The 22,205-nt window shown below is 38.5% G+C and overlaps 2 protein-coding genes across 2 annotated transcripts; one reads left to right on the forward strand and one right to left on the reverse strand.

The window, feature by feature from the left end:
* Positions 1 to 1,917: 1,917 nt before the first annotated feature.
* Positions 1,918 to 3,607, reverse strand: tmem18 (transmembrane protein 18; the record flags this gene model as incomplete). The annotated part of the gene is made up of 5 exons (XM_079214658.1): positions 1,918 to 2,310; positions 2,403 to 2,496; positions 2,634 to 2,688; positions 3,255 to 3,372; positions 3,515 to 3,607. 5 exons carry the CDS (start codon positions 3,605 to 3,607, stop codon positions 2,212 to 2,214), a joined length of 459 nt encoding a protein of 152 aa, XP_079070784.1. The 3' UTR covers positions 1,918 to 2,211.
* A 1,287-nt stretch (positions 3,608 to 4,894) lies between these two features.
* Positions 4,895 to 21,849, forward strand: LOC306733635 (structural maintenance of chromosomes protein 6; the record flags this gene model as incomplete). Its single annotated transcript, XM_079214911.1, has 26 exons — positions 4,895 to 5,017; positions 5,197 to 5,332; positions 5,863 to 5,968; positions 6,331 to 6,467; positions 7,421 to 7,482; positions 7,579 to 7,659; positions 7,739 to 7,840; positions 8,106 to 8,225; positions 9,385 to 9,483; positions 9,690 to 9,836; positions 10,082 to 10,170; positions 10,277 to 10,441; positions 15,785 to 15,963; positions 16,295 to 16,496; positions 16,681 to 16,795; positions 17,398 to 17,558; positions 17,880 to 18,015; positions 18,284 to 18,364; positions 18,559 to 18,729; positions 19,051 to 19,188; positions 19,757 to 19,902; positions 20,087 to 20,212; positions 20,462 to 20,567; positions 20,879 to 21,031; positions 21,248 to 21,345; positions 21,512 to 21,849. The coding sequence occupies 26 exons, from the start codon at positions 4,895 to 4,897 to the stop codon at positions 21,603 to 21,605; spliced, it is 3,273 nt and encodes a 1,090-aa protein (XP_079071037.1). The 3' UTR covers positions 21,606 to 21,849.
* Between the last annotated feature and the right edge of the window lie 356 nt (positions 21,850 to 22,205).

Below are 22,205 nucleotides of genomic sequence, written 5' to 3' on the forward strand. Positions count from 1 at the left end.
TAAGAGATGGAGCCTTGACAAATCTCCAAATGCATGCACGCTCATACACCACCTGCACCACTACAACACACCCATTTATCTTCCTCCCCTTCATCAAACAACCATGATGACATGTCCACACTTAATAGGCCCTGACAGATGAATGTGGAAAAGAACACTCACATGCAGTATATCAGATGCATGTTAAGACAGTGTGAGTTGAGGAAAAAGTCTAAAAAAAAACATGTCTTAAAGTCACCAGGACCTGTCTCATGCCATCTAGTTTATACTGCCTCCTAGTGGTGCAACAACATCCTCAGGCCTGAACTGAAACCACAAAGAGGTTTCAGGTTTAACCTGTACATTTAGCTGCAGTTTTCAGACATAAACAGACACATTTCTTACTGTGGATGACTGAACTTGACTTTTTAATTATTAATAATTATAATATAATTAAAATATTAATAATAAATTCATAAGAAACATACCAGGCTGAGAGGCCAGCCGATTGATACTTTGAGCCTGAACACTAGCCTTTCTTTTGCCTCCTTGGTGAACATGGTTGCTGCTGTTGTAATGACACCAGCAGTGAAGGGAAAGAGACACTCTTGACATTTCAAAACAGCAAAAGCCCAGGTGTAAATCCTAAAATGAAGGATGACTGAATACCATCTAGATGTTTGAATTCATGCTGGCTCACTGCGACAAATTCATGGCGTACTAGGGCTCTTAAATAGAACAGAGCCATTGTTAATGTTATACGCATTACCTGTGTTTTTCCTAGTATGACAAGTCAAAATGTCTGCTGTGAGCACACTTCAGTGTCTTGCTCAAGGACACTTCAACATGAAACTATGGGGATGAACCGGCTACCTTGTGGTTTCAGGACGAACACTCTCTCCATGAACATGATAACTTTACATAGTACAAAGTAACACGGACATAAAATGTCATTAATAAACACATGGAGAAATGCCTTTACTTTCGTGGAAATGTTTACGTTACACTGTTAACAGGTTACGATTGCGCGACTCGGCAATTCTTGGCGTTTTGCTAAAAGCCTCCGTGAGATCTCCGTGAGGTCTTTTCTGCTGCTGCGTCTCTCAAAACAGAATATAGATCTAAGCTCAACATTGAGCATGAATTAAGAGCGGCCGTATCAAATCTACCATCTCATTTAAAAAATATTTATAGAGGAAAGCAGCTCACTGCAGCCACTAATACTGATGGCTCACACATCTGCACTCATTTTGTTTTGCACAGGTTGAACGTTATTGTTATTATCTTGAAAATAGATTCAGTGCAAAACAGGTTGTTTGGAGCCACAATTAGTATTTTTTTTGCAGAGATAGAACTGTATTTGTATTGTTCTAACAAAGTGATTGCACATGTTATTAGTTTTTGTCTGATGGAGCGATCTGGTTTACTTGAAAGGGATTGTAATTTTCTTTATTGTATTATTTGAAAAAGCACGGAGGGAGGAGTCACAACAAGTTGGACCATTTTGTTACAATTTTGTTGGGGCGGTGGGGCCCGAACATTTTTCTTCCTCCAAAGTGGGGCCCGACAGAAAAGGTTTGAGAAACACTGCTTTAAGCAGGAAAAAAAAAAAAAAAAAAAGAGTATGTATTGTACTGATGTACTGTATTTGGGAATGAGTCTAGACTAAAGTAGCCTGTTGAGGATTTGTTGAATAAAGTAAATATAGCATGGCTTTACTGTGGCAATTTTTGTCAACATTCTCTTCCCTCATCTTAGTGAATAGATTGAAAATGTTCAGACATGGATTTATGCTTAGCCTATTGTAGTTCTCCTTACACAAATAAGGATGACAGCATTAGAACACAGTATTTTCCCCCCCTTCTCCATGATCCATATGACGCACTTCTGCAGTCAAACATCTATCTTAAGAGCTGCAAATGAACTGGTACATAAAAGTAATTCAAAACCACTTTATCTTTTTGTGTGCATTTCAACAACTTCAAAACAACAGTATTTACAAAACAGTAAAATTCATTTGGTCCTTGTATATTATAGTGTACAGTATTTCCCCAGCATCTTTCAACCGTCGTTACCAGAAACACCCAGTCCTGACCGACTTCAACTAACCATCTGTTTATGGTCACAGGAAGGAAACTGCCTTCTTCTTCTTCCAAAAATCGGGATTAGCATGGCAGAGACACTGATTATTAGTACCTCCCAATGAGGTCTATTTGCACATAAGGAGAGGGATCAGTCATTCTTCTCTCTCTTCTCTTTGCGGGCCTTTCGCTTGAGCTGCAGTGTCTTCAGCTCAGTCATAGTGGAAAATGTCCTGTACACCCATACCATCTGTCAATGTAAAACACAACCATTTATGTATCGTATGTATTTTTGACATTATATTTGATGCAACAAGGTTGAGGATGAACATTAAAGCTTACCACAATTATGACTGTATTCAGCAGAAGAGGAATAGAGTACACCAAAGATATGAACATGCCCTTGGAATCAAAGTACTGGAAATTAGAAAAGGACCTGCAAAAAAGAATTATGCTTTATGAAATTTGGTTAATGACAGAATGTGTCCTGTTTTTGAACAACAGAGCCTCTACACACACATCATTCACCACATGAAAGTAGCAAAATAATATTCTTCTGAAAAATGGTCTTACCTCCAGTTCATGGCTGCCAGCTCATTTAAATATTCAGCACTGTACACCAGGCCAACTGTGAGTTAGACATAATGTCAGTCAGTAAACAATACAGCCACAACACTCAAATGTATACTCTTGTTAAACAGATCCAATGAGACAGGATTTACTGACTTACAGCAACTGTTTTTTAGATCTTATTCCGGCTTTACTGGTAACACACACTGATACGTTGGCCGTACTTGATTTACAATAAGATGACAATTTTATTCCCAGGAGGGACATTTAAAATGACATGAGCAGACCAGGAAGACAGATAGTAACATGAAATACATTAAAATAAACAATTTAATTAAACAAATTAAAGTTAGAATGTGTGCATGAATGAGAACTAGTAAATAATAAAATGCTGTACGCCCTGATTACCAATTTTAGGCCACACACACAAATGTCTGACAAACATACCTATGTAATCAGGGTGTGACAAATATTGGTATGTCACAAGAAACTGTCAATAAATAACATCAGTAAGTTGATAGTTGACTTAATATTACAACTTACTGAAATGTATAATTACACTCGCTCTAAATAAGCAGATTCCATTCAGGCTAGTTAATGTAGATATCTCTTTTATTCACTTACCCATGAGCAGGAAGTGACAAATCTGAGCTCTGTAGTACCTGCACGTCACCACGGTCAGAAACAAACACACAACATGAAACACCAACAGCCCGATCAGCCAAGACTCCGACCACTGCACCTGTGAAGAGCAGATACAAGCACACAATGGGCAGCTGTCACCGAAATATAAACGCTCGAAGTGGGAAGTGATGGTCCATTAGCCGGGAAGGCTAACTCAAAGCTAACTAGCCCCCCGAGTCCGACAACAAAACGTAACTTACAGACGTCAGAAACGTCCATACGGATGTGATTCTTGTATTGCTGAACCCATCGATGGGGATAGAACTAATATTCTTCGCTTTCTGGTCCGTCATTTTCACGAAACCCTGCTCAGTCTGAGTTTATGTAAACAAGTCCAGGCTGTTTGTCGCAGAAGAATTACGTCATAGAAGCGACTTCTTCTTCTTCGTTGGGGTTTTACGGCAGTTGGTATCCACGTTGCATTACAGCCAGTCAGCCGCCCTCGGATTTATTCTCCTTTCTTATATAGAGGATATGCTCAGTGTGGACATAAACTTCTTAAGAGTCGAGCCGTCCTTAAAATACAATCCATAATCAGTAGCCCACTCCTGAAAATACTGCAGTATTTATCTAGTTGCAGTATTGCAAACTGGGTGTCTATGGCGATCTGATCTGGAGGTGGCATTCATGGAAAAAAATGCTGTATTAACGTTTTTTCTTATGCTCATGTATCAACAAGAATCCAGCATGCTAAACTCTCAGCACGATTCAATTGTTTTCACTAACACAAATTCACTAAGTCTTTTGCCACGGTTGTGTTTTTTATTGTTGAGAAATTAACTAAAGCCTCTTTACGTGACTCAATCAACAACAATACTTCTGCCAAAATTAAAATCAAACACAAAGTGGATATAAATCACATTTAAATTCAAAACAAACAGCAGGGCTATCTCAAATGAACTTAAAGCTATCAAATACATAAAACACCTTCAGAGTGTACTAGTCTTTGCCAATTTTAGTGATGTACGACTTTTAAGGACTGTGTATGATATGATTCAGTATGATCAGAGGTGTATGACATGACGTGAAGGTATTTTTGTATTCTCGCGAACTCGTGTATTTACGCGAGATTACCCCGGAAATACTGGGCGCGAATTTGACTACCTCCCATGGTCCTCCCTGCCGGACAGTCTGTGTTTGCGTGCGGCTGCCCTAAGCCACGGTAGGTAAGCAGCCGCCCCATTAACGAACATGCCAGTTCTTGCTACTTCATTGAACGACGCAAACTAACCACAACACACCACACTGCTTGGCGACACAACGGTTGTTCACGTTGAGTTTAGCACGTATCAACTGGCCAGCTAAGCTAACGTTTGTTTGTAACGGCTAACCTGGTGTAACGTCGACGCTATAAAGTTACTTTCGTTTTTGTTTAAGATTAGCCTGCGGCCACTGTCCTGGCTGTCGGTTTGGAAAATACGTTACGCAACACAAACAAACGCAGTCAACAAATAGCTTTTGAGCTGGTGAACATGACCTGTTTAATCTATCTGCTTGGCTGTATACAGTATTTGAGACGAGGCTGTGTGTTCACGTTTCGCTTCCTTACTCTACACATGTAGATTTGTTAGGTGTACAAGATGTCGAAAAGGAAAATCAGCTCTGTCAGTGACAACCCCAACAAACGGGTCAGACCTGCTGCGGAGGAAGACGTGGAGGATGAAAGTGATCTTGATGGAGACCAGGAAGATCAGAATGGACAGGTTTGTACTGCCACTCCCATGCAGTGAAATGCATCTGGCATTATCATCTATTTCCCCTTTACTCTGTCTGTCTTAACTGATTCTCTGAGAATGTGAAAGACACTTACCGTAGTAGTGTTTGATGTATTACTTTTGTAAAGTATTTGTGAAATTACATGCGCAGTTCCACCTGTGTTTAGGTGCAGTCTGCTGGTGAGGTGGTGAGCGATGCAGGGATTGTGGAGAGCATCACACTGAAGAACTTCATGTGCCACTCTCTCCTTGGCCCGTTCACTTTTGGTTCCAATGTCAACTTTGTGGTCGGCAACAATGGAAGTGAGTTCAGCCACTGGGCTATTCCACAATAGAGGGTTAACTAAACGGAATGAAGATACATCCTTGTTCTTCCATTTCAGAAGCCAGGTTTTCTGAAGGTCTGTACCTTCAACTATTGCAACTGTAGACCAAAACTGGCCATAACCTGTTAAATAGAACTCAATTTAATCAATTCCACACAATAAACCGTTAAATATTTGTTTTATTTGTGGCAGTGAATTTAGCAGTTCAATATTTCTTTCTTCATACTATGCATTAAACAGGTACTGCTCCGTAGCCATCATGAAAATCACTTGTCTCTGTAAATATCCATCATTATTGTATGTGATCTGTGGTCAGATTTTTAAGTGTGTACTTTAAAGTTGTGCAAGTGCATTAATCATGAATAATCTTGTTTAGGATTTTGATCTATATCTAAGTTATACTTCTTTCTGGAATAGTGTATATTATGTATCCTCCTTCTTATTTTTAATTTAGTTCTTTTGTTTATTTCATTGTCAAACCTATTTGTTTTCTGGCTTGCGTGACAGGTGGAAAGAGTGCCGTTCTGACAGCTCTCATAGTTGCCTTAGGTGGGAATGCACATGCCACGAACAGAGGATTATCCCTCAAGGGTTTTGTGAAGGAAGGAGAAAGGTAAACCTTGCACCACATCATGTAATGTACATCCTTTTTTATATCCAGGTTGTAGTTGCCTTTAAGTGCCTGTGAATTTAGGCAGACATTCCATGAATTTTGTCCTTCAAGTTCTTCACTCCTACTCTTTGCTTTAAAGACATTTTGGTGTAAACATATCTTCCATTAATGCTTCTTTGTTTACTAGAGCTACACATTTAACAAGGCATCAAGTATTTATTGTCTTTTCTCTATGAGAGAGTAGGACTCTCAAATCCCGTCATATTTGACATTATGAGAAGTATCGCATGCAAAAGTAACTTGTGTTAAAAGTTGCATCCTTGGAATCGCAATAGGTTTAATGTGTGTTACTTTTTCCTCAGCTCTGCTGATGTATCGATCACCCTGCGTAACAAAGGAAGGGACGCTTACAAACCTGAGGTGTACGATCAAGCCATCATTGTAGACCTGAGAATAACGCGTGAGGGGTTGAGAACCTATAAACTGAGGAGCAAATCAGGTAAAGACTGTGAAGGGTTTTATATTTATTTTTATATATATATATTTATATATATATATGTGTATATATATATTTATATATATATATATATATTTATATATATATATGTGTATATATATATTATATATATATATATATATATATATATATATATATATATATATATATATATATATATATATATATATTTATATATATATATATATATATATATATATATATATATATATATATATATATATATATATATATATATATATATATATATATGTGTATGTATATATATATATATATATATATATATATATATATATATATATATATATATATATATATATATATATATATATATTATTATTATTATTATTTATTTATTTTCAAGTATTTTGGAAATAGTACTACTACACCGTGCTTCCACAACAATATATACAATTTAAATGTTCACCACAACATTTATAAACAATGATTACTTTAAAAGCTAGATAAGTGCAGAGCTCAAAGACAGATATGGTTCAAAGCTGAAACAATAAGTCACCCATTAGAAAATTAATTGGCAGCTATTTTGTAATGGATTCATATTTTAAGTAAGCAGTTGGTGGCTCCAGTCTTTTACATGTGGAAATTTGCTGTTTTTCCATTTCTGGACATTATAGTACAATATACCAATGTGTTAATGTCATGTTAGGTTCAGGGAATTTTTCATCAACTTTTCACATTTTATAGGCCAAAGGATTAATTTATTGATGTTTACAAAAAAATCATATTCATCGATAATAATTAAACATTGATAAATGTATTCCTATTCACAATTCACAACGACAAAAAAGCAACATAAAGTAAGAGGGGGGAAAAGAAAGTTTAACAATATTAGTATACAAATTACTACTTCTGATAGCTGCATGAATCAATATTATTAGCAACTCATAAACATGTATATGATTTTCCTCTTATAGGTCAACTTGTCACAACCAAAAAGGAAGAGCTGTTGTGTATCCTGGACAATTTTAACATACAGGTATGAGCGATGCAAATTATATTACAAGATGTAATCCTGTGAGATAAACCTGTTATTGTATTGGTTAGAGGAGTCATTAATACCTTTCCTCCAAAGGTCAACAATCCTGTGTCAGTTCTCACTCAAGAGATGAGCAAATATTTCCTACACTCCAAAGGAGAGGGGGACAAATATAAGGTATAGTTAAACACTTTTTGTTTTTGTGACTTTGACTGATTTCTTTATTTTAACTTAACATTTTCATTCACCCTTACAGTTTTTTATGAAAGCTACCCAACTGGAGCAGATGAGAGAGGACTTTGTTTACATCAAAACCACCAAGCATGTCACAGAAGATAAAGTTGATCAACATGGTGAAGTAAGAATCCGTTTGGCTGACATATTTATATTATAAGCGGCTATAAACTAACATTTGACAAAACAGAGCTATGAGAGAGTGAATATTGAACTTGGATGTTCACCAGGTGGATAAAAACAAATTAATGATATTGTTGCTCAGTAGCTGCTGGATGTGTAAAAAAAGTAACTTTTTGCATTAAGACGATATTATGGCAACTTTCCCCATGTGGACAAAAAATATCCTTATTCGCAGGATTAACACAATTATTACATTAATGTCTCAGTGCTTGAAAGACTTGAAGCGGAAGTACCAGGAGAAAGAGGAGCGTTACAAGAACATGGCATCTTTGGAGGAAATGCACACCAAACTGGAGGAGTTGCAGAAGCAAATGGCTTGGGCTTTGGTGAGATCATTTTCTCCCATTTTCTTTTCTACCAATTTGGAATTCCAACCACCTTTATCCACGTCTCCATGTTCCAATGAAAATGGGTTAGTGCAGTAACTACTTAAAGATCATTTATCGGAATATTATTGACTGAGGCTGACGGCATTTTCATATTCGGTACGATTGATTTGTACCATGCCCAAGTACGAATGTTCCCAGTCTCTGTTCAGCTTACACATTATAGTTAATGTTTCATACCCGAATGCACTTGCCTCATCATCTATTTGTTTACCCTACTACGGTTACCTTCTAGACACGACCAAGGTGTAGAAAGCTATTCAATAAGCACCTCTAAATTATAAAAGATAAACTTCATTCTGCTCAATATTTCATCAGCGCTGTCTCAACACCACATTACCAACCCCCGGAGCACACACACACTTCCTCGAGGGCTGGAATGTACAGACACTCGTGGGTCAGCTGTGGTGATCATCCTCATTGGTTGTTGATATCCTAGATGACACCCAATAGCAAACAAATATTGCAGAATAGAGCATTAGTAGTTTTCAATAATATCTTCTAATACTCTGCATATATCAGCAAGTACGGTTTTAGTTTTCACTGAGTTTTTTTGTCTAAAATTGCTGCAGTGAGCAAAGACCGCACTAGAAACTACGTATTTTAAGTACCACAGAAAGCTGTTTTATTGATTGCGGTTTCACATCATTCAGTTGCAGAGACACGTTGGTCTTTTTCGGAAATAATCACGAGGTCTGCACCTCTGTGACCTCATAGCTTGCCACAGCCATGCTTTTGTTGTAAACTACCGGACCATTCCATCAACTATAGCAGGCATCTTAAACACATTTCACAACAAGATTCACATCTATTTCCTGCAAGTTGTCATGAAAATATTATAGATCAGACCGTTATACTGACATTAAACTACTTACATGGACTAACTGGTCCCATGTTTTCTTGATTTGAAGATGATATATGATGAATATTCACATCCTCCATCACTTTCTGGTATTGCACACTCATTTTAACAACACGTTCTAAATAGTGGTCGACTTCCTTGTTTTAGTACAGTTGGTTTGCACAGCTTATTCAAACTTTATCAGAATATACACCCGTGCCCGAGTATGTATGTGAAAAGCACCCTTACATATTGCAGGTGATTGAGATGGAGAAGGAGTTGGAGCCAATAAAAGAGAAGCTGCGGTCAGGCAGACATTCTACAGAGAAATATGACGAGAAGGTGGATGAATGGAAGGTATGAAACTTGTTTTAGTATTTGTTTTTAGAATTGACAGTAATTACTAATCGTTGCTGTATAATTACAAATAACTGCTTCTGTTTGATAACTCACACCACAACTTGCACTTGCTTGCCCTCTTCTATTTTCTAACCTTTTTTTTTTTTTTTTTCTAACCCCCCCCCCCCCCCCCTTCTCTGATCTGTGTTCATGTAATAATGCAGAATAAGGTCGAGGAAGCTGAGGGGAAATCCAGGCAGATCCAGGAACAGTTGGAGGGGATCACACAGCAAGTCGAAGAGCTACAGCCCAAATGTGCCGAGCTCAAGGCTGAGGCCCAGAGACGAAATACCCTTCTTAAGTCAAGCGAGGTCAGAGTTCAGATAATGCATTAGTCCAGCCGTAGAGCAGACAATACAGTCAATTGGTTCTGTCACTTTCATACGAGTACTGCAAGTGAATTAAATAAGTCTTCCACAATATTAAGCAGTGTAATGGATATTCCTGTCTGGTCATCTTGTCAGATATAATTTAGGGCAGTAAAAGTTATTATGGTGATAATTTTTGTGTAACTGACCAGTTTTTTTTCTAATCTCCAATTATATATGTGAGCTAGGTCACTGTCCACAGATTCAAGGCTAACCTGAGGGACCTGGAAAAGGACAAGGTTCAGCTCTCCTCAAGGATAAATGATCTAAAGCTGAGGTATGACCTCTTTTTGTTTTCATGTGGTCTGTGTTGCATTCAAGTTTTTACATGTATTTATTTTGTGTTGACTCCCCCCCTTTTTTTTTTTTTTTTATGCCTCTAGCATCAGTCAGACATCAGGAGCGGAAAGCCAGGCCAAGACGGAGCGTATGGAGCAGATACAGGCTGAGCTCGAAAACATAAGTCACCAGATCTCTACTCTAGGCCAGCAGATTGACCAGTATCAGCATGCCTGCAACCGTGCCAAGGAAGAACAAGGAAAGATGAGGTAGGGAACTAGAACTGGCCTTTGAAGACGAATATTTGTCTGCAGAATTAGAAAGTGTTGGTTCAAGAAACCTCGCTCTGTGGCAGACAGTTGAAGTTAAGCTGGAATAAATGTATTAGGGTTATTGGATAAGAAGAAAATATCATACCATTATATGAATTCATCTTTTAGTCTTTCTGTTCTGCTTTTGTTTAATTCTGCCAGTAACTTAAAATGCAACAGATTTGGGGATTCCCTGGTCTTTTAGTATCAATGGGCCTAATCAGAGGTGTCAAAAGTATTCATTACTCAAGTAGAAGTATAGATACTAGGGTTTAAAAATACTTCTGTAAAAGTTGAAGTATCAACTCAAGCTTTTTACTTAAGTAAAAGTACTGGTTTCAAAACTACTTAAAAGTAATGTAAGGGGAATGTTTTTTTTCCATTAAGGACAAACTCTTAAGCCGCGTCTCAGGGGCCTATAGTGCTCTACCCCACCTCCCCCAAAACAATCATTTTTATAAAGGCCATAATGACTATAATGTTTTAAAACGTTTTGTTGAAAAATGTGGGATGCACTAGGCTACCCGTTTCAGATGCATATATGCCCATTTAAAATTATCACATTTTATTACAATGCAAATACATTAAAGTACCATATGTGTACTACTGAGCATTAACATGCGTTTCATGGAGCGGAAGACATGATAACTAGTTGCCTATAAGTATTGTAATAGTGCAGAATAGGTGGCAGCGACTCCGACACAAACACTTAAAGCTGTGGTTCTCAAACTTTTTCTGTAAATAACATAATTGTGTGACTCATCTGTCCTTTTATGAATAACAGAATAAAGAAAATTGCAATCACTTTCAAGTAAATCAGATTGCCCCATCAGACAATGTTTTGTGTAAGTTCTATCTGTACAAAAAATAACTCATATTTAGTTACTACTAAATAGCTCATTGTGGAAAACAATTTTTTTTTTTTTTGCCAAACAAAACAGTGAGTGCAGATATGTGAGCCATCACGTTGTATCAGTATTAGTGGCTGCAGTGAGCTGCTTTCCTCAACACATATGTTATAAACGGGGTTGTAGATTTGATACGACCTCTCTCAATTCATGCTCAATATTAAGCTTAGATCTGTTTTTTTATTTTGAGAAATGCAACAGCAAGAAAAGACGAGCTCGCAGAGTTCACGGCAGGAGCAGGAGAGCTGCTCCGGGTTCAGAGAGCTACTGCGGTGCGAGGAGAACTCCGGTTGCTCCTCACAGGAGAGCTGCTGTTGCATCTTCACCCTGGGAGCGTTTAAAACGCAGATATAGTGGTCTACTTTCACGCGACATATTTTTCGACGCTCTCTGTCCGCTGCTGTGTGCTCAGCGCTCACCTGTGTGCGCGCGCACGTATCTGTGGGCAACGGGGCGGAGAGGTTTTTTGTGTGTGTTTTTGAACGATGACAAGCCGGAATGAAAACAAACCAAAATGAAATAGTAACGAGGCTATTTTTAGTGAAAATGTAAGGAGTAGAAGTAAAAAGTCGTCTGAAAAATAAATACTCCAGTAAAGTATAGATACCCAACATTTCTACTTAAGTAAGGTAACAAAGTATTTGTACTTCGTTACTTGACACCTGTGGGCCTAATACGTCTTCTCAGCAGTTAGGCTTCGAAACATCAATGGGTGGACCAACCCAAATTAAGAATTTAATTTAGATTATTGTCTCCCTGCCAGTCCTAAATAAACACACTTAGAAACAGATCTATTAGTCTGTTGGATAAGTACGACAGTGGAATAACTGAAACGGTAACAACTGTTAATGTGTATTCATTATTGGATGCCTGGTGTAGCCTCCGGAAGAACTTAGTCAAACAACTTCTCTTGTTCTCTGAATTTATTTTCCTTGATCACAAGTGAAGTAACAAACGTTGCAATCGCGATAGCAGAGAGTCGTCCAGTCAATACGCAGGTTGACCGTCCAAAACACCCCGAACAGCCAGAAGTTCGGCTCTTTCATACACGGTTTTCCGTCATGAACATCTAACATTTCTATTGGCTCTAACATTTCTAAGAGGAGGAGAATCGCGTCCTCATCTTTTCTCACAGGGCTGGAACGTGCAACGACCAGTCTGCTTCCCTAATGTCAATATACTGATAAACAGGTGTGAGTGTTGAAGTGCAAAGCGTGGAACCTTGAGGACCATATAACGAAGAATATAACGATTTATATTATCACAACCACCCCCCTTCTGTAGGGTTGGGTACCGAAAACCAGTGCCTAAACGACCGGTACTGACAGAAATGCAACGCCGATTTCGGTGCTTCCTCTCTTACACTACTCTGATGACTACGCCCTGGCAGCAGCTAGCGGTAGCCTACCGTTTGCATAGCTACAGTAGCTAGCTAGCATCAACCTTTTAACAGAGAAAATGCCAAAAAGTAAACGATCAAAAGTGTGGTTGTATTTTGCAAAAAAAGATTCGAACAACGCGACGTGCAGCAAATGCAACAAAACAACTGCATGTAAAGAAGAAGAGCCGAACTCCGAGAGAGAAACGCTCCGTTTTCTCCACCAAACCTCATTGAGGAAACGTCTGTTTAAATGCTGGAATCTGGACGAGAAAGCTACAGAGTTTCTAGAAAGGGAAAAGACTCCCAAACTCTAAACGCTAAACTTCCTGCTAGAAACGTCGGTTTCGCTGATGGAAGTCAACGTCAGAGTGGAAAAACTGCAGCTGACCGGCAAGACACAAAGTGAGATTCTTAGGAGACGTATTTGTTCCACGGTTCATTTGGTGTTTGCCGAATTCAAGAGCAGCTCCGTCTGGTTCAGAAAAGCTCTCCCAGTTGATATTAATGATGACGTGTAGTCCAGTAAAGCAGCAGAGTTTGTAGAATCCAACCGTTTCGGAGTGGAGTTCTGTTGCACACATTGCCTATCAGGCCACCTGATGCTTTTTGTCTATTTTCCTTTTTATATATATATTTTATATATATATATAAAAAAAAATATATATATATATATATATATATATATATATATATATACAAATACAACAACAATATATATATATATATACACAAATACAACAACAATATATAAAATACAATACGAGGATACAGGTATAATCATTGTAGTTAAAACATCACTCGTGGTTAAAAACATACAGACACTTGTTCCAATGTTTCCAGAAACAGGAAGAATACCTCGTATCACTCTGTGTTGGCTCAGTTAAGGCTTTTATGATTACATTTTCTGAGTCATTTAATCTCCATGTAAATTTGTAAATAAAATTCCTCAGCATGGAAAGTGGGAACATTACGGGTCACAAACATATGACTTGCACTTGTCCATCTAGGAAGCTTGAGTAAGATTCTGAAAGCATCATTAAATGCTACCTGAATCTTTTTTATTTTTGCCTTACTATAGCTGCACCACAGGTGGGCTGTATAGAGAGGAGTACAGTAGGCTCTAGAGAGAGCAGTTTTAACATCCTCTTTGATTAATTGCATTTGCGATAATATCGCGATATGATAAAACGAGATTTTCTAACAACGTGCGCAACGTGCGCGATTACAACGTCATCACGTGACGCGAGCGAAAGAGTGGAGAATTCGGCTGCATCAACTTTTCATGCGGCCCGTTAACCTGTTGCGCAATGGCCTCTGGCTCGACGGAACAGTCAGAAACTGACACAGCTGAGACTTTAGTCTCGAAGAGGAACAGCACGTCGGTGGTGTGGAACCACCGACGTGCTGTTCTGGTTTAAAAAAAAGAAGATGCTGCGCAGCGTCAGGTGATGTGCAGAGCATGTCGTGCTTCTGTTGCTACTTCACGGGGTAACACTACAAACTTGTTCCAGCACTTAAAAAACACCACAAATCAACATATGACAGTTGTTTGGCCAACATGCCGAGCACCAGTGCGCCAGACAAGCCAAATACCTCAAGACAGGGATCACTGACTGCGTGCGTGCGTGCGTGCAAAATAGAGAGAGAGAGATGTGTTGATTTGTAATCAGAAAGCTAAATATATAAATTATGCTGAGTTGTGGAAAGCGTATGGGATTAAATAAATTCATATCTGATTTACTTTCTTTATTCTGTTATTTATGAAAGCACAGATGAGTCACACAAGTCGCCGCCGCCTGTTTTGCACTATTACAATACTTATAGGCAACTAGTTATCATGTCTTCCGCTCCATGAAACATATGTTAATGCTCATTAGTACACATATGGTACTTTAATGTATTTGCATTGTAATAAAATGTTATCATTTTAAATGGGCATATATGCATCTGAAACGGGTAGCCTAGTGCATCCCACATTTTTCAACAAAACATTTTAAAACATTATAGTCATTATGGCCTTTATAAAAATGATTGTTTTGGGGGAGGTGGGGTAGTGCACTATAGGCCCCTGAGATGTGGCTTAAGAGTTTGTCCTTAATGGAAAAAAAATTCCCCTTACATTACTTTTACTTTTATACTTTTAAGTAGTGTTGAAACCAGTACTTTTACACTTTTACTTAAGTAAAAAGCTTGAGTTGATACTTCAACTTTTACAGAAGTATTTTTAAACCTAGTATCTATACTTCTACTTGTCTAATGAATGTGAATACTTTTGACACCTCTGCTAGCCAATGGGAAAGAACATTTTACACTAAATGTATCTAATATTGTGTTGGTCATATTTAAATCATTCATTATGTTTTGTTGGGGAAAAGAGAGGATAAAATAAAAAAAATCATATATTAAATCGCAATTGCAATATTGGAGGGGGGGAAAAAAATCTCAATTAGATTATTATCCCAAATCGTTCAGCCCTACTGCCGCTGCACATTGTCATCATCGCTTAGGTCATTCCTGATGATGTGACCCAAATATCTGACTTTGACCACCCCATTTAGCTCCTGGTCTCCCATTTAAAAAAAAAAAAAAAAAAAAAAAAGTGGCTTCTGATCCTCCTTGGTTTTAGCTATCATGATGACACTCTTTTTAGAGTTGAATTGTATGTCATAGTGCACACCATACCTTGAGCAGACTCTGAGCAATTGCTGTAAACCAGCGCTATATGGAGACAGAACAACTATATATAAATAAATAAATATATATATAAACTAAATATAGTATAGTTTGAAGTTAAAAAGTTTAAAGCTGTAGTTTGAAGTCAAGTGTTTTGTATTTATTTATATTTATAGTATACTTTAAACAGATAATATAATGTTCAATTTGAAGAAAAAAAAATTGCCTTGGCAATAAAAAAGTATCGGTTTAGGCAACGGTATCGTTTTAAAAGTATCGTTTTAGCACCTGTATCGGGAAATATCCAAACAATACCCATCCCTACCATTCTGTCCTCAGGAGAGAGCAGGAAGTGCTCCAGAGGTCCATTGACGCCAACAGAAGGAACCTGCAGACTATGGAGAGCAGTCGGTCCAATCGCCTACGGCGTTTTGGAGAGCACATGCCTTCACTCCTCAACGGCATAGAGGAAGCTCACAGAAGGGGCCAGCTTAAGCACAAACCTCGGGGACCTTTGGGTAAGACTTGGTGCCCATTTGTGCTTTGGTGAAAATGTTAATGTTCCAGACCTGATTCCTTTCTCATCCTATTGAATCACAAAGTCATGACTTTGCCTGGTTGGGTAATAAGATACATATGTAATATAGATCTGTTCTTCCTTCCATTGAAAGCTGACCAACGTTGGACCCATTTAAAAACCTTTAAAAATGCCACTTTTCTAAAGTGGTGTGTTTGTATCTTTTTCTGTCCTTTAACCAGCTGTACCAAAAGCCCAACCAAAAGGTGACATCTCTGAAAAATGCACATCTGACTTGCTTTACTCTTTTCCCATTTCCTTTCCCTTTCCAGGTTACCTTATTAGCCTGAAGGACCCAGAGTTAGCCTTGTCTGTGGAAGTTTGTCTTAAAGGGCAACTGCAGGCCTTCACTTGTGATAACCATGAAGATGAGAAGGTGCTGCAGGGCCTCATGTCCAGAGTGTTCCCGAAAGGCCGTAGACCTGCCATCATCACAAGCAATTTTCTTCTATCAGTCCATGATACAAGAATGAGGTAAGGTCATGGACAATATTCACAACTGTTAAATGCTGGTCCAGTTTTGGTAATGCATTACTTGGAAATAACTGTTATCAAATTTACACAGCTAAATTTGGATTATGTTACTGAAAGGACACAGTTTGCAGTTTAAGTATCACTTAAACAACAGTGGTTTTGGTTGGTTCTGTCTTTCTGTTAGGGGCGTCAATCACCCTGAATACCCCTCTGTGCTTCAAGCTCTAGAAATTGAGGACCCAGTTGTGGCCAACTGCTTGATTGATCAAAGGGGTATCGAGAGCATTCTACTCATTAAGGTAACACTGCTGCTGACTTCACAAGAATAAATGTCTTAGTAAGGGAAATGCCCCTTAACTTGTTTGCACAGTCTCTGTAGCTAGTGATTTTCCAAAATAACTATACACATTTTCACAAGCCATAATGTTGTTGTCTGGAAAGTTTAATTTGTTTTATATGTAAATTACCACTGTAAACACCCAAATCAAGACTAAATAAAACAAAGCCAAAAAAGAGTAGCTCCTTAGTGCTGCAGGGATGTCGACGATTTGAAAAGATAAAAACTAAACTGAAAAGCTATTTAAGTAAATTAAATGTATTCACTAGAGATTCAAATAAAAAAAAAAAGTCTTTCTGGCATAAAACATAACAGTATGTAATATGGCGCACACACAAACAATGTAGTATGTAAAGCTATTTTTGACGTGCATGTGCTAAAGGTTTCTCTCTATGATTGAGGTATTTCTTTAAATCCAACTTAGCATCTGATGAAAAATCAGCTTTGTATGTTCGTGAGTTCATCTACAAAACTGATGGACATTGTAAAACATCTTGCGAACAACATATTAGTGTTCGGAAGATTTAAGTGCATTGACATGAGTTTTGTTTTTTGGTGGTGTAGAATCGAACAGACGCTCGGAGAGTGATGCAGAGCAGAAACCCTCCTCAGCACTGTACCCAGGCCTTTTCCAGGGAGGGAGATCAGATCTTCAATAACCGGAGTTACACTGCTGAGCAGACCAGAGCCAACTACCTCTCGGGAGATGTTGAAGAGGAGATCAGGTGTGTGTGTGTGTGTGTGTCTGTGTCTGTGTCTGTGTCTGTGTGTGTGTCTGTGTGTGTGTGTGTGTGTGTGTGTGTGTGTGTGTGTGTGTGTGTGTGTGTGCACAGTGATACTCTAGCTGACTTTTAGTTGTCTCTTATTGTTGTCATGTAAACCTTTTCTTGCTTGTTGTTTGTAGAAAAACTGTGTATCGACAATGGACATGTTTAGCTTCAATTTCTAAAGTATACACACCCTACATGTCGCAACAGGGAGTAATTGTAAGAAATACTTCCATCTTAATACCTTCTCTGTCTCCTGGTTTCTCTTTTTACTCCCAGGCACTTGCAGAGGGAGATAGAAAACCAGAATGCTCAAGCATCACGCTTCCAGCAACAGATGAAAAGGCTTGATGATGACATCAAACAGAACGAAGGGCTGCTGAGAAGAACCCACATAGAGCAAAGGACTACCAAAGTAACCTTTTACCACTAACATACAATTTATAATGATACTCCCTTATGATTGAGTATCAGACAGGCAAACTGACCATTATTATGTCAGATTTTGGCATGCCAGTTTAATGTGTACAATTTAACTTCCATGCATAAATATGGCATTAACAGTTGACCTTTCAGTCGGAAAAAGGAAAAGAAATAATACTGCTCAATCAAAAAGGAATTTCCAAATCAAATTTCCAGTATTCTACACTGATATATTTCATGAATTTGTGTATTTGTTCCAGGACAAGGCCACAAAGCTACAGCTGGAGCTGACAGACCTACACAATATGGAAGAGCCTCAGTCAGAGGACCTGAATCCCCTGGTTTGTACAGAACACATCAGGGCAGTACAACAATCAGCCCTGGTGGACTTAAATTGTACTTGTATCAGTAGATACATATAAGAAACCTCCTATAATATATGTATGTCCTCCAGATAAGTCACATTCAAGTCAACTATTTTTGCAATCAGCACAGATACCTCATGTGATATGCTTCTGTCACCACTCCTCTGCAGGAGGAAGATCTTCAGGAGATTGTTACTAAGATCTCGTCCAAGCGTGCTGAGTACGATGAGGCCCGAGCTCAGATGGTTGACTTAAAGGCATCCTATGAGAAGGCAGAGCAGGAGTACAAGCAGCACAAAGAGCAGATCAACACTGTCGCTGAGGAAGCAGACCCAGTCAAGGTAATATATAGACCAGATGTCTTGTCATTGGGATAAAAGAAAGATTTAGATCAGCATCATCATAATTCTACTTGAGAAATTCCCAAATCACATATCAAACTTATAAAACGTTTGCGTTAAGTAACAATCGTTTTGTATTATTGCTTAATTGTCTAAATCAATTAAGCATGCCCAAAAGAAATTAGTATAGTCCCCCAAAAATTGCATTTTGTGATCATTGCCAGCACAGTCTCAGCTGTGTGCAGAAGCCATCGTCCAGTGAATACTGGGTGACGCTTATGTGGTTGCTCTTTGTGTGCTTTTCCTTTTGTCCTTCTACAGGAGGAGCTGAGTAGGACTGATCAGGATGTGATGAAGTGCAAGCATCACAAGAAACACTATGACGAGAAACGCAGTGCCCATCTCCGCAACATACAGACCCTCATAACCAACCAGGAAAGCAAAGAGAAGGAACTTCAGGTGTGCCAAACAGAGCTACAAGGGGCAACTTAACGCAACGGTCTTCCTCGCAGGGCTTCTTGGCTAATTTTATAATTCTAAATTCTTAAGATGAACAATTTCTTATCATTTTATTTTGCATTTAATCTTCAGCACCCGTGGTAACTGTGGTCGGGGCAATATGTTTTTGTGTTGTTTCTAAACTGCACCATTTCTGGTTGCAAAGGCATGCAACTGCACGGCAGTCATTTTAGTTTAAAACCAGAGGGGGAGCTGTCTGCTTTCAGTCAAAGTAATAGTGTGGGTCCTAGATCCAAATTTAAAGTTTGGGATCAGAGAAAAGTGTTCATTATTGCATAGAGCAACACAGAGCACACTTAGCTCATCGAATGTGTGGACAGCATTTGCATTATTCCGACAAAAGCATTGCAGATTTATGTTTGGTTCTTTTGTAGCTTTCGAGCATTGTGAATTTTTAGTAGACCTTGTTTTTGTGAGGTTAAATTATGAATGCTATAAATCGTGTACATTACAGTATAACCTGAATTGACTCTCAGAAACTGATGGTTTGTTTTACCCCGCGGTTCAGACATCTGTGGAAAAGGCCACAACAATTTGTCCAGAGCGCCTAGAAGTAAGACGGACAGCCAGGAGTCTAGACAGTGAGATCAACCGTCTCAAGGTGAAGATCACGACCCAGCAGGAACAACAGGGGGACCGCGAGGACGTTGTGAGGTATGTCCCTTAGGCCGTGGTGTCACATGGAAATGTAGTTATTGAACTGTAGTGTCATTACATAAATGTCAGCATTTTTTTTACGTCTTTACACTGTTATGAAATGTCTTGAATGAAATTAAATTGTTATTTTTTTTTTTTAACACACAAATCTTCATCTGTCTCATTTTTTCCCCATGTCAAGGCAGTATCATGAGGCTCTGGAGAACTACAAGAACCTGACGCAGCAAATGAAGTACCTCAACAGCTTCATCAAAAGTCTCGATAGTGTTATGAACCACAGACTCCAAGTGTATGCTGAGCTCAGAAGGTGAGATGTGAACAAATTGTGTCCAGGAAAATGACCTTTACAATACTATTGCTAGAGAACATTAAACAATTAAAAGCACTTTTATGTATTTAATATTCATAAATTGATAATATTTATTTTTTATCTGACGGATTAGCAAAATTAAAAAAAGAAATCTGTTAATTCTAACACTTGTTTCTTTCTGTGTTCCTCGGTTTATTATCACTGCCGTTCTTCCTTCTATGTCCTTTTGTCGTTTGTCCTCTGCAGGTTCCTCTCGGCCCGCTGTAAATACTACTTTGATAGCATGCTGGCCCAGAGAGGATACACTGGAAGCATGGCCTTTGACCACAAAAATGAAACCCTCTCCATCTCAGTAAGACCACACTCAAGCCTCAGTTTCCGCTCTGACAATGTTCATTGAAGTATTATTTTTGTGTAACAACTGTGAACTTTAGGTCACAAGTTCAGTTCAAAACAACTGTGAGAGGCAGCAGTTGGCTTTGCATTTAGCCTATAAAAAGGAAGACTAAACAATAGAGCAGCAAGGGAAATGTCTAAATGAGAACACGGTTAACTTTTTCATTGATTGTCATTACTCTTAAAACACGAGACATGACTGCAACAGCTTTTTATCCAGGTGATGTAAAGTGAAATGATACTGATTTCTCCTCCTTTCTTCTAAAGGTACAGCCCGGCCAGGGAAACAAGGCTGACTTGAGTGACATGCGCTCTCTGTCTGGAGGCGAGCGCTCCTTCTCCACGGTTTGCTTTGTTCTCTCTCTGTGGGCCATCACGGAGGCACCTTTCCGCTGTCTTGACGAATTTGATGTTTACATGGTAATAAGAGACTGTTATTATTGATATTGCAAGTTTGTCTGAATAAGAGTTCCCACTGCTTTCACTGCGTATTGAGATAACCTTTTAGTTCCATAGCCTTGAATAGGTGTCAGAGGGAGAAGGAAAAGTTTGGAGGACGTTCATTAGAAGGGTTTTTGGCATTAGCCTTATTTATCAAAAGATAACATAATTGGTGGTTTTCTTTTCTTCAATTAGGACATGGTGAACAGGAGGATATCAATGGACATGATGCTGAAGGTGGCTGCTGGTCAACGCTACAGACAGTTCATCTTCTTGACCCCACAGAGCATGAGGTATTCACTGCACATATTCCTAGTAAATGAGCTAAGATGAAGTAATTAATGTGGGTTTAAGGCCATGGGATTTAAGTATGCTGCTTATTTTCCTTAAGAAAGAGCAACAGCCACTTAACCTTAAAAGCACTCATGTCTTTGTTGCGCTTCTTCTTTGTTGTTTCAGCTCTCTTCCAGTCAGTAAAATCATCCGCATCCTCCGTCTCAAGGATCCAGACCGTGGTAACAACTCACAAAAAGGTCAAGAGGAGGAGCAGTAGTATTGCTATTCTGGTTTCAGTCTTGAGAAAGATTACTTCTCCTCGTGACCAAAAGCAATACATATTAAAGTTCTGTTCTGTTCTGTTTAATAGGCAGTTTAATGCTTCGTCGTACAACACTGAATGCTGGTAGCAATTAAATGTTCATTATTGCATTCGAAGGGTCATTTTATATCGCCATGTGTTAAAAATCTCAAAGAAGAATTTTATCATTGTCAAAAATATTTTAAATTCATTAAACCAACTCGAGTCAAATGCAGTGTTTGGTGCTTTGTATGCATAAAAGCATATTTCAGGACATTTTCCACCTTATAACGGAAGGTCATAATTCAATTTATTTAAAACATTTTACCACAATGTTAAAGGACAGTGAGAACTTTTTGATTTGGATGTGCATTGAAACATTCAACTTGAAACCCTGTTACGGTCAGTTTTGTGAAGAGGAAGGGTTTGCACCTTTAAGGGCTCTGTGCCAAATCCTCCACACAAGGCGGTCCACTGGAATGCCCTTCCACTGATGCACATAACATCCGTTGACAACATACTGGACCTCCTGAGGAAAGTGGTACTTTTTATTACAACCCAGAGAGCCACAGCAAG

Source organism: Taurulus bubalis, assembly GCF_910589615.1.
Source record: "Taurulus bubalis genome assembly, chromosome: 3".
NCBI lineage: Eukaryota > Metazoa > Chordata > Actinopteri > Perciformes > Cottidae > Taurulus > Taurulus bubalis.